The sequence below is a fragment of the Gracilinanus agilis genome, chromosome 1 (assembly GCF_016433145.1).
Source record: "Gracilinanus agilis isolate LMUSP501 chromosome 1, AgileGrace, whole genome shotgun sequence".
NCBI classification, from domain to species: domain Eukaryota; kingdom Metazoa; phylum Chordata; class Mammalia; order Didelphimorphia; family Didelphidae; genus Gracilinanus; species Gracilinanus agilis.
This window is the reverse complement of record NC_058130.1, coordinates 764,255,983-764,276,347: the sequence shown is the minus strand read 5'-3', so window position 1 is coordinate 764,276,347 and position 20,365 is coordinate 764,255,983. Positions and strand designations below refer to the sequence as shown.

The following is a 20,365-nucleotide window of genomic DNA, read 5'->3' as shown; positions in this document are numbered from 1 at the left end:
CCAGTGGAATTGTGTGTTGGCTACGGGAAGGGGGTGGAAAATGGGGAAGGAAAGAAAATGAATCATGTAACCATGGAAAAATATTCTTAATCGATAAAATAAAAATAAATTAAAAAAAGATTTATGATTTATAACTAGACAGAGGTTTCAAGGCCTTTGAGTCCAGTCTGCTCATTTTATAGATGAGGAAATAAACTCAGGGAAATTAGGGCCAGACTGCTTGGAAATGCCAATGCATTCAAGCCTTCGTGACTCCAAGGCTGGTGTTCTAATCACTGTACCACACTTCTACAATTGTTCTCATTTCTCTTTCCTGCCTGACACAGAATGAGGAGGGGAACAACGAAGCTGAGGAATCAGAAGACGACTTCGAGGAGATGAACCTCTCGCTCCTATCTGCCCGCAATTTCCCTCGAAAAGCCAGTCAGACCAGCATCTTCCTCCAAGAGTGGGACATCCCCTTTGAGCAGCTGGAGATGGGCGAACTCATTGGCAAGGGCCGATTTGGGAAGGTGTATCACGGCCGCTGGCATGGCGAAGTGGCCATCAGGCTTATTGATATCGAGAGGGACAATGAGGACCAGCTAAAGGCCTTCAAGCGGGAGGTCATGGCTTACCGTCAGACACGGCATGAGAACGTGGTGCTCTTCATGGGGGCCTGCATGAGCCCACCCCACTTGGCAATCATCACCAGGTCAGTGCCCTTTCACCAGCCTGGACTTAGGACTCCCTAAGCCTGGTTAGATCTTTATTCTTGCATCTTTTCATCTTTCTGTTTCCTGGCACAGACCAGGAATAAGGTGGTTCTGGGCAAACCAATATTCTAATGAATAGACGTCTCATGTTTGAATACCAGGACAACTAAGTACATTCTGTTCCGAAACCTGTAGTAGGTTGGTGCAGTGGAAGAACCACTGGGACAAGAAGTAGGACCTGTGTTCAAATTCTAATTCCAATAACTACTTAGGTGACCTTGAGCAAGGGAATTAACCTTCCTTGGTCTCCATTTACTAGGAACCTCATATTACTAACATCCTACAGAAAGACTAGTTAAGACTACTTAATCGTGTACAAGTGAATGCAATGACCACTTCACTGATTGTTAAATTGCTTTCAGGTTAGGCATTTGGAAGCAGTCCACATGTGCTTATTCAAAATCAAAATGCTATTTTCTCATCGAACTGACCTCATGGCCACAACCTGGGTGGCTCAGTGGATAAAGTATCCAGTTTGGAATCAGAATGACTCTTCATGAGTTCAAATCTGGCCTCAGATTTTCCTGCCCTGTGAGCCTCAGTTTTTTCTTCTATACCAGTGATTCCCAAAGTGGGCGCCACCGCCCCCTGGTGGGTGCTGCAGCGATCCAGGGAGGCGGTGATGGCCACAGGTGCATTTCTCTTTCTTATTAATTGCTATTAAAATTTTTTAAAAATTAACTTCCAGGGGGCTAAGTAATATTTTTTTCTGGAAAGGTGGCGGTAGGCCAAAAAAGTTTGGAAACCACCGATCTATACAATAAACTGGAGAAGGAAATAGCAAACCACTCCAGTGTTTGTGCCAAGAAAACCCCAAACGAGGTCACAAAAAAATCACACACAACTGAAAACAACTAAACAACAGCATGACCACATCAGCTACTCCTTTAGGATGGCCCAAATTCCATGGCACCCTCTCAGTCTCTTTCTCCCAAACAGTGACATACTACTTACTACTCCTTAATATTATTGTTTATATTATTATTGTTGTTATTGAAGTCAGCTTCAATGGTGCAGTGGTTAGGGCACTGGGCCTAGAGACAAGAAAATCAGAATTCAATCCAGACTCATATCCTAATGGGAGAGACAACCTATATGGAAGGCTTCTGCTGCAAGTCAGACAGAAAGTTCCCACAGTCCTTAGGGTACAGCAGCAAAGCAAATGGCAATGCCTCTCCTTTGATGTTGTTTTCACTGATGAAATCATATCCATTTTTTATGTCAAACCATTTGATAGTACCAAAGACTTTGGTCAAAAGAACTTGATAGACTGTGTCTCCAGGTGCTATGGTGTCTGAGGAGATGGTAGACTGAAGCCTTGGGAGAGGCTAATGCTAGGTCTCCTATCTTGGGATGATGGCTGTAGGTACTGGACTGGAAGCAAGGCTGGTGGCCTGGGGCAGGAGGGGGCCATCACCACCCCTCTGAGGACTCTTGGGCTTACATAGTTTAAGTGGCAGTTGATGTTGGTGTTAATGATAGCAAAGAAGTATGAGCCTCTTCTCCACATGGATTTCTTACCTTAATAATGTTTATAGAGCCTCAGCTAAAAGCAGTGATGGTAGTCTGGGGGAACATTACTATTCCCAAAGCTCTGGAGGTTAATTTCTTGAGCTATCTCCATCAGGGTTCCAATCAACTCTTAAATATTTGGGGTCTAATCCAATCTCCTAATTAATCAATCCCTTTTAAAACAAATTGTTCTTTATTTTTATTAATTTATTAATTTTAAAATTTAAATTAATTTTTTATTAAAAATTAAAATTTTAATAACAAATTTCCATATTGTGTAAGTTATATGATCTATATTGTCTCCTTCCTTTCTTCCCTCCCCTCTCCTAGAGCTGACAAGCAATTCAATCAGGGTAATACATGTATTATCACACAAAACATATTTGTATGCTATTCATTTTTTGTAAGTGAATAATCTTATAAAACCCAAACCCAAAACATAACCAAATAAACAATTGATAAGTCATATGTTTTCATCTGCATTCTTACTCTAGTAATTCTTTTTAGTGAGGTGGATGGCATTCTTTTTCATAGTTCCCTCAGAATTGTCTGGGGAATGACTGAGCAAAGTGTGGTGTATGATGGTGATGGAATACCATTGTGCTATAAGGAATGAAGAACAAGATGGTTTCAGAAAAAGCTGGAAAGACCTACATGAACTGATGCAGAGTGAAATAAGCAGAACCAGGAAAACTTTATACATAGTAATTGCAATATTGTGAAATGATCAAATGTGATAGACTTTGCTACTAACATCAATCTCTTTTTTAAATAAATTTTTTAATAAATGAAAATTTACCCTCCTTTTCTCTAATTCCACCCCCATTAAAAAAAGATGGAAAAAAAACCCTACCATATATACATATATATATATCTGTGTACATAATATACATATATACATACACACAAATATATGTGTACATTTGTATATGTACACAAACATGACTATATGTATATATACACACAAATGTATATGTCTACATATACAAATATATGTATATGTGTGTCGACATTTGTTTTTATCTTAATCTGCACTCTGATTTTCTCGACTCTGTCAGGAGGGGAGTTGTATAGTTCATCGTGCTATCTAGATTCTTAGTTGGTCAGAGTTAAGTTTTTCAAAATTGCTTATCTTTACAATATGGTTGTCGTATAAATTATTCTCATGGTGCTTCTCACTTCACTATACATCAGTTCATACAAGTTTTCTGAGGTTTCTCTGAAACCATCCTCTTTATCATTTCTTACAGAAAAAATAGCATTCCAGTTCACATACACAATCCATCATATTGCTCAGCCATTCCCCAATTTTGGTAGAGTGCTCCCATTGCCTCCAGTTTGTATGTCCTAGGAAAAGAGCTTCTATAAATATTTTTGTACATGTGGATCCTTTTCATTTTTTAATCTCTTTGATATATAAATTAACCAGTCATTCTTCCTTTTCCTTCTCCTCCTCCTCCTCTTCATTTATCTCCTGGTTATGTCATGCACCTATCACAAGCTAATTTCCCAATGTCATGGCAGGAAACATCAGTGTATTGTGAAGAACTTTGATATTTCCCTCTTAGCTCTGGTTAATGGACCCTGTTCCATCTTGGCTCTACTCATCTCTCTTCCCTTTCCTTTTATTATTGTCTTTCTTTTCTCCTCCTGGACTCCATACATTCTATAACCTAGCACCACTGGCCTATTTATTATTACTTGTACATAATACTCCATCTCTTATCTCCATTCTTTTGTACCAGCTATTCTCCAAACTGGAATACTTTTTCTACTCACTTCCATCTCTTGGTTTTCTGCATTCCCTAATAACTCAGATCAAGTCCCATTTTCTGTAGGAGGTCTTTTCATATACCATATACAATTATACATTCCATATACAATTATTAGTTCCTTTTCTTTTGAGATTATCTTTCATTTCATTTCATTTGTCCATTTTTCTGACTTTCTATCTCTTTGTCTCTCTGTCTCTGACTCTCTCTTACACATATATGCTATATATGTGTGATATATATGAAATATACATAGTATGTGTGTGTGCATCTGTACATATTATCTAGTAATATATTTTCTCCTTCATTAGAATATGAGCTCTTTGAGAACAAGAATTGTTTGTGCTTACTGTTTATATCCTCAGCACCTAGCCTAATACTTGGCACATAGTAAATGCTTAACAGATGATTTTTTCAAAAAACTCTTACCTTCCATCTTAGAAGCAATACTGTCCATTAATTCCAAGGCAGAAAAGTGGTAAAGGCTAGGCAAAATAGGTTAAGGGACTTGCCCAGGATCTCACAGCTAGGATGTGGATGAGGTCATATTTGAACCCAGAACCTCCTATCTCTATTCCTGGCTCTAAATCCACTGAGCCACTTAAGCTCCCCCTTTTTTTAAACCCTTGTACTTCGGTGTATTGTCTCATAGGTGGAAGAGTGGTAAGGGTGGACAATGGGGGTCAAGTGACTTGCCCAGGGTCACACAGCTGGGAAGTGGCTGAGGCCGGGTTTGAACCTAGGACCTCCTGTCTCTAGGCCTGACTCTCACTCCACTGAGCTACCCAGCTGCCCCCTTAGCTCCCCTTTTAATAAATACTTATTAACCTGACTCACTGATACTTGGGGACTCTCTTGGGCATGAATGATTTCATTCATCTAACTGATGAATCAAGCAGACATCATTATTAAGCACTTACTATGTGCCAGGCATTAAGCTAAGCTCTAGAGATTTAAAAAAAAAGGCAAAAATAGTTCTGACTGTCAAGAATATTGTCAATATTATTATTATATTATTATATTATAAAAGGCCACTTTTGTTGTTGACTGCCATGTTCTTTTGCATTTTCCTTCTTTATTCTTCCTTTATGTTCGCTACTCCAATGATTTTTTAAATTGCTGTTTGTATAAACTGTGGATTGAAATTATATTTACTATCACTGTCCTGCCCCACCAGGACGTATTTCCATTAGCAACCCTCCTGGGGGGGGGGAGTGAGTGATCATTATGAGCCACAAATTAAAATGTGAGACAACTAGATTGATGGTTCTTGTCGATCATATGTAGTATTCTGCAACTCCTCAGAAAGAAAATAAATAAATAACTGCCCACAGATTTCACAAATAACTTGTCCTTTTCCTACCACTGTGAAAGATGCTCTGGCTTAGGGAAATGTAATTGAAGTTTTAAGTGTTTGGTATTTTCTATGAAGCATCCAAAATACCAGCGGTGGACAGAGGCCAAAGGCAATGGTCTTTGTGTAGGTTTATATTTATCTTTTAGTGGGGCTTTTTTTTCCCCTGCCTTGCAGTTGAACCCTTTGGCAATTGGCAGATGTTGGCCATCCCATCTTCTTATCTGCATGTTCCATTGGAAATCAAATATTTGAGTAATTTGATTAATCGCTACCTCCTAGACATTGGTTGGCTAAGGGATATGGCTGGCCATTGGCCAGCCCAACTGGAACATTTTTTGGACATTGAGTTATTTTACCGAGAACATAAAAACCAGATAATTACCTGGCATATAACCATAGAAATTCACAATGGTGTGTTCAAGCCAATTACTTAGTAATTGGAATTAAAGTTAACAAGTAATTCTAAGATTAGTTGCTAAGTATCACAGTATGGAGGGCTCATGAGAAGGCAGCATTCAACGATGAGAAGCTACTTAATAGCTTTCCTGAGATCTATTTCCCTTTGCCAAAGAGGCAGTTGTAGGGAGGGCCAGTCTTGGAGTGAGGAAGCCACAGATTGGCTGAGCCCTTTTAGCAATCCAAGAAATTCTTCTATGGCTAGGTTACATAATAGTCAATGATTTTCTTGTAATGACCGACCAACTATGATTCTAGAAGTCTGATGGGGATCTTGCACCTGCTTCCTAACAGAGAGGCTATGGGTTCAAGATGCAGAATAAGATGTACATTTTGGGATATGTATGAACACTCTAGGCATTTTCACTGGCCATCTCCCAAGCTTCTAAATCTCTCTCTTCTTATATCTATCTCCTGCTCTTCTATGGCTTTCTTCAAGTCCTAACTAAAATTCTACTGTAAGAAGTCTTTTCCAATCCCCCTCCATTCTCCTTCATTCCTTCTGTTGATTATTTCTAGTTTATCCTGTCTATATCTTGTATACATAATTGTTTGCCTGCTGTCTGATCTATTATACTGTAGATTCTTTGAGGGTAGGAACTTTCCTTTGCCAGGCATATATTAGCTTTATAATGCTTGTTGACTGACATGGTCAGTATGGAGATTTGTTCTGATTAACTGTGTATATTTGTGTTGATCCCCCCCCTTTAAATTAGGAAGAAGGATTGAGAAAACAAATGTTAATTTAAAATTGTAAAAATAAAATAAAATGAAAATAATTGGCCATCTCAAAATAAAATTAGAGAATACTTCCTAAAGGACAGTTCCTACATACCAATTTTTTAAAGTTTCTTTACAGTTCATTACTTATTTATACTTTACAGTAGATGCTTATTAATCCCTTCCTCTAGGCCAGATACCATGCTAGGATACAGAGTCTGCCCTCAGTAGCTTTGTTCCCCTGAGAGGTTCAAACAATTGAACTTAAATAAATATGAGAAAAGCAAAAAAAAAACTAAATAAAAAAGTTATTGAATTAAATTTTTAAAAAATCCTGATAGCATTTGAATACAGTTTATTAAACTGTACTTAATTCTAGAATGCTCTAATGCCTCAGTCCTGCCAGATAGTTTCTCAGTCAGTCAAGTGAAGTATAATGGTTAGAGGTTAGACGTCACAGAATATCTACACACCACTGTGACAGCAAAGGGTGATTTATTGAACATTTAATGAGGGCCTGCTACATATTAAGCATTGATACCAAGTTTGTTTAGATTAACTCAAAACAAAAGAGAAATTTGGTTCTTATTAGGGGAATTTGATGAATGGAGATGAACTAAGCCAGATAAAATCAAGGAAATTTATAACTGATGATCCTTACAGATTGGAAGAAACTGATTTTTCTTCTCTTAGTCTCACTTTTTAAACTGGGAAGTAGGTATAATTATTCCTTCATTGAAAGGAAGCATGGTATTGCAGACAGAAGTCTAGTCTTGGAGTCAGGAAGAAGACCTGAGTCTGACTCCTTTCTGTAAAATGTGTTTGCTGTGTGGCCATGGGCAAGTCATAAACTTTCAGAAACCTGGGCAGTTCTTCCAGTGCATCAATTACAAATGAATTGTTGATTTGCATTAATGAGAAATGTGCATACCAGGAGATCCAAATGGCTATGAAATCACTTGTCTAGATCAAAACTCCAAATAGGTATACTGCTTATCTCCCAGGTTATCCTGGGATCCCAAGAATCCAATGAGAAGACATATGTAAAATGCCTGTAAAGCTTAAAGAAATATGGATTTGTATCTCAGAAGTTATTTATAAAAGAGGAAATGATTCTGCCGGCCTGCTTAAGGAGAAGGATTAGGGTTTTTTGCTCCTTCCCCCTCTGGCCCCCACCTTTGTGATCTGGACTCCTCACTCTCACATTACTATATCTAAGTTGTTATCAAAGCCTGCCAATTTCACCTTTGCAGCATCTCTTGTCGATTTCACTTTTGCATCATTTCCTCTTAATTTCACTCTTGCAGCATCTCTTATTGATTTCACCTTTTCAGCATCTCTTGTTGATTTCACTTTTGCATCCTTTTCTCTTCATTTCATCTTTGCAGCATCTCTTGTTGGTTTCACCTTTGCAAGCATCTCTTGTTGATTTCACCTTTTCAACATCTCTTATTGATTTCACTTTTGCATCATTTCCTCTTAATTTCACCTTTGCAGCATCTCTTGTTGGTTTCACCTTTGCAAGCATCTCTTGTTGATTTCACTTTTGCATCATTTTCTCTTCATCTTTGCAGCATCTCTTGTTGGTTTCACTTTTGCATCATTTTCTCTTCATTTCATCTTTGCAGCATTTCTTGTTGTTTTCACTTTTGCAACATCTCTTGTCGATTTCACTTTTGCCTCTTTCCTCTTGATTTCACCTTTACAGAATCTCTGAAGTACTCCCCCTTCTCTCTTCTGACTCTCTTCCCACCCTGATATAGATCCTTATAGCTGGATTATTGCAGTAAGTATAGGTGGGTCTGCTTGCTTTAAGTCTCTCCCACTCTAATCCAGCCTTCGTTCAGTCACTAAAGTGATTTTTCTGAGCAGTTTGATCATATCACCCACCTATCTAATAAACTACAGTGGCTTCCTATTACCTCTAGGATTCTTGTATTTGGGTTACAAAGTCAAAAATGAAAGAATCTCTAGGCAGCTATCATGGCACAGTAGATATATCACTGGACCTGAAGATAGGAAGATCTGAGTTCAAGTCCAGCCTCAAACACTATGTGACCCTGGGCAAATCACTTAAACCTTGTTTGCCTCAGTCTCCTAAATTGCAAAATGGGGATAACAACAGCACCTACTTCCCAGGACTCTTATGTGAGGACTGTATGAGATGTTTTTGTAAAGCACTTAGCTTAGTGTCTCACACATAGTAGATGTTCTTCCTTCATCCATATCTTCAAGGAATTTATACACTACCAGGGGACACAAGAACTATATATGTAAGTAAATACAAAATTACAACAAAAAATAAAAAATAAATGCAAGATCATTTTGGGGGAAGGCATCAAAAGAAATCAGAGAATGCTTCATGGAAAAAGTAGTCTTGGGTTTTGGAGGAAACAAATGATTCTAAGGAGTAAAGATGAAGAGTGTGTGCATTCTTGACATAGGAGGCAATTAATGCAAAAGCATGGCGGACCAGATGTAGAATGTAGTGTGAAAGGAATAACAGAAAGGCTAGTGTTGATCTCCTGTAGAATGCAATGAGTCATATATAATAATGGTGGAAAGGTAAGTTGTACCAAGGGAAAATATTGCTCATTTCATCTCTGATGGATTATTTTCTCAGTAAAATAAATGGCTGGCATAATTATCTGTTATGAATTGTAGAGGACTTTAGGAGAAAGGTTTCAATCAGCTGCTAAAGGGAGGGGGATAAGAAGCCAATTAAGGAAAAATAAGAGGATTACCATGCCTCACTGAGGGCCCAATGGAAATAACATTAATTTTTAATGAAGCCATTTGGCATGTGATTTGAGGGTCAAAGGCTTTAATTGGTCTTCTCCACCACTTAGCAGCAAATGCTTTCTAAATGGACACCTTTTGCGGTAAGTCTTTGGCCACACTAGAAAAAGAAAAAAGAGATTTTGTACAATACATGTGTCTAAAATCAAATAAGTTGATGATGAAATCTTGTGATACAGTTGGCTTGTTTGTGGTGTCAGGCAGATGAGAATAAGGTTCCAGATGGGTCCTAGAGAACTTGTAGGTGAGTTGTGTTCTCAGGCTTGTGGGAAAATCCCTGACCTCATCTCCACTGATGATCTCATGAGTATTAGTGCCAACAACTGGGAAACAGATCTACAAAGTTTACAACAACCTACAGATAAAACTTTGATCTTTCCTTATATGTCTGTCAATAGGTATTTATTAAGTGTGAAGGCAACTTGCTAGGCTTGTTCATGGTTCCAAAGTTCCCACTTAGTAGATTTTAGACCTATGAATGAACAACATTCCTGTTTGTTCAAGTACAGTATGGAGGAGTAGAGGATAAACATTTATATCCACTCAAGACCAGGATGAGAAGGGTGAACTTAATGTGGCTAATTTGAAGGAGAACTTAGTGTGGTGGGGCTTGGGGAGGAGGTGAAGTGAGGACCATCAGGGTCACCTTGTTTTAATCCAAGGAATTCAGGGTCAATGATAAACAAAGAACTCCTAGGGCAGTACAGTAAACAAGGGTATGAAAAATGCTTATCTGTCCATCCATCCATATGTACATATCATTTATTCCAATATAATGGCTTTGTTCTTGACTGAAATCATAAAATAAATAAAGTAAATAAGTGTACCAAAAATTCATTGGACCAATATGCTTAATAAATGCTTGGCGATGGAAGCTTAGCAAAGAATCTCATCTCCTTTTAGTCACTGCTAATAAACAGGTCTCTAAGCGAGAGATTTCAGCCCTCATGCTTTGGAGTTACATTCGTTTCACAGAAAAGCAGAACATTCTCATTACCTAGACAAATCAGGCAGGCGGGAGGATTTTTAGTTTTCATTTCTGGTAGGGAATAGGAGGAAGAAGAGCATAAATGACTCTTCTATCCTACAGCAAAAGAAACCACTCTTAACCACACACATACACACCTGTAAATGCAGGATCAACACAAAATTATAAAAATTAGAATATCATCATCATCATCATCATCATTATCACCATCAATAGTAAGGTAGTAGTAGTAATAGTAATAGCAGTGATGGTGGTGGTGGTAATAGTAGTGGTAATGGTAGGATAGTAGTAGTGGTGGTGGTGGTGGTGGTGGTAGTGGTGGTGGTAGCAGTGATGATGGCAATAGTGGTAGTAATGGTAGTGGTAATGTTGGTAGTGATAATAGTGGTAGTGGTAATAGTGATAGTTATGGTAGTAGTAATAGTGGCAATGATATTAGTGGTAATGGTAAGAATGATGGTAGGGATAGTGGTGGTAGTGGTACTAGTAGTAGTAGTAGCAGTAGTAGTAACAGTAGTAGTAATAGTAGTAGTAGTAGTAGTAGTAGTAGTAGTAGTAGTAGTAGTAGTAGTAGTAGTAGTAGTAGTAATAGTAGTAAGTGGAAGCTAGGTAGCCCAGTGAATAGAACTCTGGACTTACAGTCAGGGGAACCTAAGATTGAATCTTGCCTTGGATGCTTACTAGCTCTGTGGCCCTAGAAAAGTCACTTAACCACTCTAATGACTCCATTTCATCATCCACGAAATGAGATGGCCAATAATAACACCCCCCACCCAGGATTGTTGTAGAGTTTAAATGAAATACTGTTTGTAAAGTGCTTTACCTGACTTCAAGCACAGTAGAAATGCTAAGGTAATATTATTAGCTATTAACTAACACCTCTTGCCATCTTCTTGGTGTACTGAGTGTGAGCCTATAAGATGCTCCTTTTGGGGACTATCTCAGAAAAAGGAAGAATTCATTAATAACTCATTACTCCTTCAAGGTAATTTTCCCAAACTACTGAAGTCTCATTTTTTTTAAACCCTTACCTTCCATCTTGGAGTCAATACTGTGTATTGGCTCCAAGGCAGAAGAGTGGTAAGGGTAGGCAATGGGGGTTAAGTGACTTGCCCAGGGTCACACAGCTGGGAAGTGGCTGAGGCCAGATTTGAACCCAGGACCTCCTGTCTCTAGGTCTGGCTCTCAATCTACTGAGCTACCCAGCTTCCCCCTGAAGTCTCATTTTGAATGAATGAATTTTAAAAATGATTTTCCACTTGCCATATGCCAAGTACTGTGATAAGAAATCCACTGCTTGCAACATTTGCTGCAGTTTTTCAGAGAGGTCGATGGGTCTGGAATGCAAGGGGAGAGAGGGAGCCCTGAGCTAGTGCTTCTGGAGGAAAGCATGATCCATTAGGGGTGCCATTTCTATGACAAAATCACACAAGGCTTATTTTAATCCTTCATATATTGTCAAGGCCTGAAGCTTTGAGGGGGACTGACATTGAGTTATAGAGCTGGGAAAAGGTTGAATTAACTCACTCCATCCCTCTTTTTTGGTGTTACCATTCCATGAGGCCTGTTCAATGGGCTTGGCCAAAACCACACTTCGGCTCCAATGGGAGACCAAGAAAGAACACAGTACTTTGACTTCTCTTATAAGTTACTTCTTTGTTCCCGTCACTCTGGGTTCTGAGACATGTTTACAGTGAAGTCTATTATAGACTATAGAGCATCCCTCTTAGATGGAGCTATTGGGTGACTCAGTGGATAGAGCTTAGAGTTAGAATCAGAAAGACCTGAGTTCAAATCTTGCCTCAGGCATTATCTTTGTGACCCTGGCAAGTTATTTAACTACTTTGTGCCTCAGTCTTCTCATCTGTAAATGGGGGGTAATAATTGCACCTATATCACAAGATGGTTATGAGAATCAATTACATGGGTAAATTGTTTTGTAAACCTCAAAGTAACATAAATATTAATTATTATAATTACAAGAAAATTGCTTTACAAACCTTCAAATGGTAAATTAATGCAGCTACTACTACTATTACTACTACTGCTACTACTACTACTACTACTACTACTACTACTACTACTACTACTACTACTACTACTACTACTATTATTATTATTTCTAGCTCTAAGTCCAGTTCTCTGTTAATGTCTGTTTCCATAATGCCTGTAGGGGTAAATTAGCTGTGGATAAGTGGAATAAAGATCAGGCCTGTGATCATGTAGGTGAGGACTACTCCCTTTGAGGAAGAGGGACAAGTCAGGAAAAATTCACTCAGCAGGACTGATTTTCCAGCCTTTCCGGCTGAATCATTTCATCTAAGTAGGGCTGCTTTGCCATCTGACACCTAACATTCAGCTGCACCAATCAGAGGGTTCTGGCAAGTGGAATGCATGATAGGGGTCTGTTTTGTCAAGATGCGTGCCATTTTGATGACAGAAATGTCTCATCCAGTATCAAATTCATTCAGAGGCAAACACAGAGCGGTTATGGTCCCAAGGAGTCCCACCCCACCCACACAGCAAGCTGTCCTGCAGGCAGTGTTAGCAATAATTTTTAGACCATCTAGATCAGTGGTTCCCAAACGTTTTAGCCTACCACCCCCTTTCCAGAAAAAAAAATATTACTTAACACCCTGAAAATTAATTTTTAATAACAATTAATAGGAAAGATAAATGCACCTGTGGCCATCACCACCCTCCCTGGATCCCTGCAGCACCCACTTTGGGAATCAATGATCTAGATGGATGTTCAGATATCATAGATTTAGATTAGAAGGGACTTCAGGGCTTCATCTAGTCCAACCCTCCCTCTTTATTTTACAGAGGAGAAAACTGAGTCTTAGAGAGATCAGTAACTTGTCGTGGTCACACAGCGACCAAGACAGGACTAGATCGTGGGTCCTATACTTCTCCGTACTCTTTCCACAGAATGACTTTTAAGCTATCTTCAGATAAACACACATAATTGAATTTAGAGCTGGATGGGTCCTCTAGCATTAGAGCATATCATATAACCCATTAAATTCCTACAAAGTCTCTCCAAAATGACCTTTTATTCTCTCCCAGGCTTCTAGCCCCACTTCTGATCAAGAAACAAATAGAATGTATGACATAGTCTAAGCAAAGCATTTATGGGATCAATCAACCGATCAATAAGCATTTATTTAGCACCTACTGTGTGCCAGGCACACTGTGCCAGAATAAACAGCCAAGGTAAATTGAAAGCAAAGGGGGAAGAGGAAAGGAAGGAACTAGCCTTTGTTAAGTGCTTTACAGATATTTCATTTGAAGGGTGTAAGGACTCATGAAATAGATAATAAGACTTGAAGTCTTTTAAACCATCAAAGAGAATCCTCCTCCAATTGCCTTCTCCCACCAATCCACAAGGCAAAACATTCAATTTGTTATTGTTGTTCAGTTGTTTCAGATGCATTTTAAAATGTTTTTATTGCTTAATTAAGAACATTTTCCCATGGTTACTTGATTCATGTTCTTTCCCTCCCTTCCCCTACCTCCTCCCATAGCCAACGCACAATTCCACTAGGTTTTACACGTGTCATTGATCAAGACCTATTTCCACATTATTGATATTTGCACTGGGGTGTTTAGAGTCTACATCCCCATTGGGTCCTTCATGAACCCATTTGGAGTTTCCTTGGCAAAAATACTAGAGTGGTTGGTCATTTCCTTTTCCAGCTTATTTTACAGATGAGGAAACTGAGACCAACAGGGTGAAGTGACTTCCCTAAAGTCAGACAGCTAATAAATGTCTGAGGCCAGATTTGAATTCAGGTCTTCCTGACTCCTCTGTGCCACTAGCTGCCCCATGACATTCAGGAGGATCCCAGTACCGTACACCCTGCATTCAGGTTCTGGGACACAAATGACCAAATTTGGCATCGTCTAGGAGTCAATCCAAGGTATAGACAGTTTCTAGCAGAAGTAAGGAGGGGGAGCATTTCAGGCAGAGGCCACAGCCTCTTCAGAGCCACAGACACAACAAAAGGAATGTCATATGTGAGGAACCATGAGAGGCCTCTTTGGCAGGCTCAAAGATTGGGTGAATGAGAGAGACGAATGAGAAACCTGGGAAGGGAAGTTCGTGCCAGGTTTGCAAAGGGGATGCCAACTGGAGGAGTTTGGGCTTGATCCTAGAAGCAATTGAGACTCGAAGGCATTATTGTTGCCCACAGAAAAGATCAATAAACTAAGCAATCAAAAAGCAAACATTAGGGGGCAGCTGGGTAGCTCAGTGGATTGAGAACCAGGCCTAGAGACGGGAGGTCCTAGGTTCAAATCTGGCCTCAGACACTTCCCAGCTGTGTGACCCTGGACAAGTCACTTGATCCCCATTGCCTAGCCCTTACCTCTCTTCTGCCTTGGAGCCAATACACAGTATTGACTCCAAGATGGAAGGTGAGGGTTTAAAAAAAAAAAGCAAACATTGATTAAGCACCTACTATATGCCAGACATGCCTGCCTTCAAGGAGGTTACATTCTGATAGAGCAGGAAACATGGACCTATACGTACAAGTATATGAAATATTTCTACAAAATGAATTCAAAATAGATTGGGGAAGAAGCTGATGAGATCACCAAAGGCTTCACAGAGAAGGTGGACTTAGAGTTGAGTCTTGAAGGAAACCAGGGATTCTAAGAGCCAGAAGGGATAATCCAGGAAATTAAAACTTGAGAAGAATCTCTAAGTCTCTAGAAGGGGTCTCATGTTGAGGGGATGCTACTTGCTAATTTAAAGCTGACTTCATTTACCCGAGCCTGGAATAACATTAATGACAATAATGGCTCTGTAAGCAAAGAAAGCAGAAAGTGAATCAAATAATAAGTTATATTGATAAATGTTCTCTCAGTTGACCCTTACCATATCCTTTAGAGATAGGCACCCCCATACTACAAATAAACTGAGGCTTTAAAAAATTAGGTAAAATATGCCTATGGTAGAAAAATAATTACAGGGAATAACTTAAACCTAAGTCTTTCCTGAGGTCCATTAATAATCATAGTAAATAATAATAGCAATTAATACTTATTTAACATTTAACATGTGCCAGGTATTGTGATAAACTCTTCTCGGTTATTATCTCATTTGATTCTCACAACAATCTTGGAGGTAGGTGTTATTATTATCCTCGTTTTATAGATGAAGAAACTGAGGCAAACTGTTTACCTCAGTTTCTTCATCTGTAAGACTACTAAAAGTGTGAGGCAAGATTTGAAATCAGGTCTTCTGACTCCAACCCAATGCTCTTATAGTGCCACCTGGTTGTACATTAGCATGACCTCATTAATTTTTTAATTAATGATTAACTTTAATTAATTAATTTAATTTAATGATTGATTGATTAAATTTTATTTTTAGCTTTAATTCTTCTCATAGATATTTCTTCATTAAATATCACAAGACCAATACTTTTGGACAATACTTTTTCCTTTTGCTAAATTCTTAGGACCAACCCTATTATTTGGGCTCTATTACTAGAATTTTTTAATTGTTAGGAAAGAAGGTTTAAAAAAATTGCACAATAACATGGTTCCAATTTCTCCTACCCTATCAGTTCTCATAAGAAGTCTATTTCCAAATCTTAGAACTGTCTGTTGGCGGTGTTTTTTCTCTTAAATATTGAGGTGCATGGATCTAAGCTGATTAATGTTAGATATATATCATAAGACCATATACTTCCTAGTTTCAGAATCCTAACTTATGTTCCAAATTTTGCCATCCAAAATTATCTCCCAGTTTATAAATGCAAATATGATGTTAGAACATCCGACAAAGATACCACCTGTATAAAAGAAGCACGTGGCCACATGCTTATTTTGTATGGATCCTGAAAGTCTCATGGGATTTGGGGTCTTTTAGCTTTAGCAATATCTCTTCTTGACAGATTGAAACCCACAACTTCCATCCATACAGAGCAATCTTAAAAACATGAAGTCTACCTTTCTTGAATCAAAAATGAAATACACATCGATCCTATTGGGGGAATTTTCACTTCAGGCTAAGCTATAACGATGAAGTCAGCTTTAATAAAAATAAGAAACTACCTTCCCCATCCCACAGTGTCAGGAAAAGGGTAAGAACTTCTTGTAAAAGGACAAGCGTTATGATATTAGTGTGGGGCAGCTAGGTAGCACACTGGAGAGAGTACCAGGTCTGGAGTCAGGAGAAACTGGGTTCAAAAATGGCCTCACATACTTCCCAGCTGTGTGACCCTGAGAAAGTCACTTACCTTCAATTTGGTATTAATTCTAAGACAGAAGGTAAGAGTTTATTAAAAATACATCTGTGTATATCCAAGGATTTAGGGAAATTTTGGATGTATGACATCTACCCCTCTGATGGAAAACATCTGGTGTAAGAGGAGAGAGAGAGAGAGAGAGAGAGAGAGGAAGAGAAGAGAAGAGAAGAGAAGAGAAGAGAAGAGAAGAGAAGAGAAGAGAAGAGAGAGAAAATATGATACATAACTGACATTTTCTCTCTTTTCTCGATTCTTTCTCTGTTAGCCAGATCAGGAGTAAAGGATGGAAAATTTAGATATAACAATGGCTGAAAATTACATTTCATTACCCAGTTTTGACAGTTTTATCCTTAAAAGTTCTTGCTTCTTCTCAGACTCCAATTTTATTAGGGATTGTGTAGCCCCTTTTCATTTAATGTTTAGACACATTTAAGAACAGACAAAACCCAAGCCCTTGGGCCAGAAAATAAACACTTTGTGTCAATACCCATTCATAAATGCAAACAGAATAGTTGGCTTACTTTGCTGTAAATTCATATCAGGTCTTTCCCTTTATTCTTCAAAGATAAAGGAGGGGGGCATGGTGTGGTGATGAGAGGCAGTGAGTGTAGCTGGGGAGAAGAGAGGGTCTGAGGGTGCTGGTATACAGCACTGTTATCTTTGAATTCCCTTTTTTTTTTAAGTTCCAAATTGTCCTTTTAGACCCTTAGCCTTGAATTGTGAGTTTTCTGGGTTAAATCAGATCATCAGATAATAATGTAGATCTGAGAGAAATCTCAGAGGCCATCGGACTCATTTTAGAAATAAAAATTACAATAAATATAAATATTTAAAATATTATAATTCTACCATATAATTATATCATATATAATTATACATTATTATACATTCTATTATACAATATACATAATCCTAAATATAATTATAATTCTATAATATAATACATTATAATTATGCTCTTTAATTATCTGATATATAATATAAAAATATATAAATATTAGTATAAAACATTAAACTAAAAGAGTTAAGGAGATTTGTCCAAGGTCACATAGGTAGTAAGTGACAGAGACCTGATTTGAACTCAGGTCCTCTGACTATAAGACTAATTGTCACTGGAATGGATTAAATGCTTTTTTCCCCTAAAGTATTTGAGGTGGGAGCCCGAAATTTTTTTTAAGGGCTGAGAGGAATTACCAAGAATGAAAGTGATTTCAGAACTGTCATCTAGGAAGCCCTAGAAAGTCTAACTAAGTATTGCTACCTGTTCAGTGGACTGTGACAGAAATGAGAGTTCTGAATGGAAAATTAAAATACTAAATTTTTAAAAACTAAAACTACTAAAAATAAAGATAGCCAGAGAGGACTCCCTTCTCGGCCCCCAAACCCTTATCTTCCATCATAGAAATAATACTATGTATTGGTTCCAAGGCAGAAGAGTGGGAGGGGTAGGCAATGGGGGTTAAGTGACTTGCCCAGGGTCACACAGCTAAGAAATGTCTGAGGTCAAATTTGAACCCAAGACTTCCTTGTCTGCTGGGCTGGGTGTCAGGAATGAGAAACTAGGACCTCGAGGTGAAATAGGTCAGGAGTCTTGTTCAAATCATGTATCATAGTTAAAATCGATTTCCATTTCAATGCAATGTTAATGTTTACTGCCTAGTATTAATGTCCACTTTGTGCCAGGCACTGTGCTAGGCCTTGGGATACAAATAATAAAGGCATCTGCCCTCCAGGACTTTATAAACTAGTAGAAGAAGAGACAGGAAAGGGGTGGAGGTATAGAACCATGCATGGATCCTTTGGGAGGAATTTTCACTTTGGGCTAAGCTAAAATGATAAAATTAGCTTCAGTAAAAATTAGAAAAATACTTTCCCCATCCGAGATTCTCAGGAAAGGTGCAGGGATGTTTTGTAAAGGGACTGGCAGTCTGTGGAGGTGGCTAGGTATAGAGAGAGAGCCAGGACTGGAGAGTCAGGAGGACTTGGGTTCAGATCTGGCCTCAGACAGTTCCCAGCTGTGTGACCTTGAGCAAGTCACTTAACTCCCGTTGCCTAGCCCTGACCACTTTTCTGCTGTGGCTGTTCCTGGGAGTCTAAATCAAGCAGTTATTGATGAGAAGTAGAGAGTGAGCTAGAAAGTTCAGAGCTCAGCCTTCTCTAAAGGAAAAGGGAGAAAGTGGAAAGAGCCTACCTTTTAGTCCTTCAATCAAAATAGAAAGGAGACTGAAGGAATTTGGAAGTTAAGTTTCCAAAACTGAGTCACTGGGCATGAATAACTGGTAGTCAGTCAATAAAAAAAAAATTTGAAGTCTCTGCTATGTGCTAGACATTGTGCTAAGTCCTAGTATTGGTCAGGATGGTTGAACAGGACAGAAGCCCTGGGTCCTCTGATGGTGTTGGGTATCCCCCACTCTCTGGACCCCATCAGGTCTAAGGGCTGATTAGGAAAGAATGGGATTGACCATTGGTGAAGCCCTTTGGGGTGCCATGTTTAAGCAACCAATATCTGCTCTCCGAAAGGCATGGGGACTGCATGGAATGTTGGGCTTGTAATCAGCCAGTCCAAAGCACTTATTAAGCACCTTCCCTCTGTTGATTATCTATAATTTATCTTGTAGATTGCTTGTGTATACAGAGTTGACTTCATGTTGTCATTTAGCACATAGTAGGTCCTCAATAAGTGTTTATTGCTTTGCTGATTGTGTAGTAGTCAGTAGCCTGGGAATACCAAAAAATGCAAACCCCCACCCCCAAAACAAAACAAAACAACAACAAAAAAACCACCCTATCCCCAAGGAGCTCCCAGTCTAATAGGGGAAACAACATGCAAATTACAAAGACGTGACAGAAAGAGGTTAAATTAGAAATGGTCTATAGAAGGAAAGGACTAGGGTTAAAGGAGATCAGAAAAAGCTGTTGTAGAGGGTGAGATTTTTAGCTGGGACTTGAAGGAGCCAGAGAGACCAGGAAGCAGAGATGAGAGAAACGTTGGAGTCAAGAAGATCTCAGTTCAAATCTTGCCTCAGATATTTACTAGTTGTATGAACTTAGGAAAGTCACTGTATCTTTGGGATGAATTTTCCTTATCTGTTAAATGAGAAGTCTGGGTTAGAGGTCCTCTGAAGTTCCTTCCAGTTCTAATGCTATGATCCTATGAACAAAATCAGCTTTTTTGGAAGGAGCAACCCTGGGGGTGTACAGAAGAAGGGCACTTATGGACTAATTCTTGGTTCTATGTCATGGACTGGGATGTTTCTGGGGATGCCTCTATTCTGACTCTGAGAGTTCTGGACCCCGAAGGCCAATAGATTCACTAAACTTAACGCCAACAGCCATATTGCTACTGATGAAATTGGGCTACCTAAGGCCAAGAGTAGGAATGTTTTAAGTGATGCTATGGTGCCCTGGAATGGGTGCATTTGGCTGGGAGTGATCCTTAAAACTTGGAGTAATCTGTTATCTGCAGGGAGGGGACTTTTGGAAGACAGGATATATGAAATCAGTCTTCATATGGTGTTTTTGAAATTTTACTGGGTCATTATTTATCATTATAGTAGAATCCCACAATTTGAGTGAGAAGCACCATCAGTAGCCATCATCTAACCCATTCCTCAAAGCAATCCCTATTCTAATATCTCCTATATGTCTCTGCTCGAAAACGTCCACCTCTTGGAAACAGGCCAGTTCATTTTGGGGCAGATCTAATCATTAGAAGGGGCAGCTAGATGGCACAATGGAGAGTCAGG

The 20,365-nt window shown here is 38.9% G+C and overlaps 1 protein-coding gene across 1 annotated transcript in view; it reads left to right on the top strand.

Moving 5' to 3' along the window:
• KSR2 (kinase suppressor of ras 2) overlaps window positions 1–20,365 on the top strand; it is a 195,708-nt gene that overhangs the window by 100,006 nt on the left and 75,337 nt on the right. Inside the window, exon 7 of the mRNA XM_044685446.1 lies at window positions 327–694. Within this exon, the coding sequence (XP_044541381.1) occupies window positions 327–694 (368 nt within the window). The remainder of the gene's footprint in view (window positions 1–326; window positions 695–20,365) is intronic.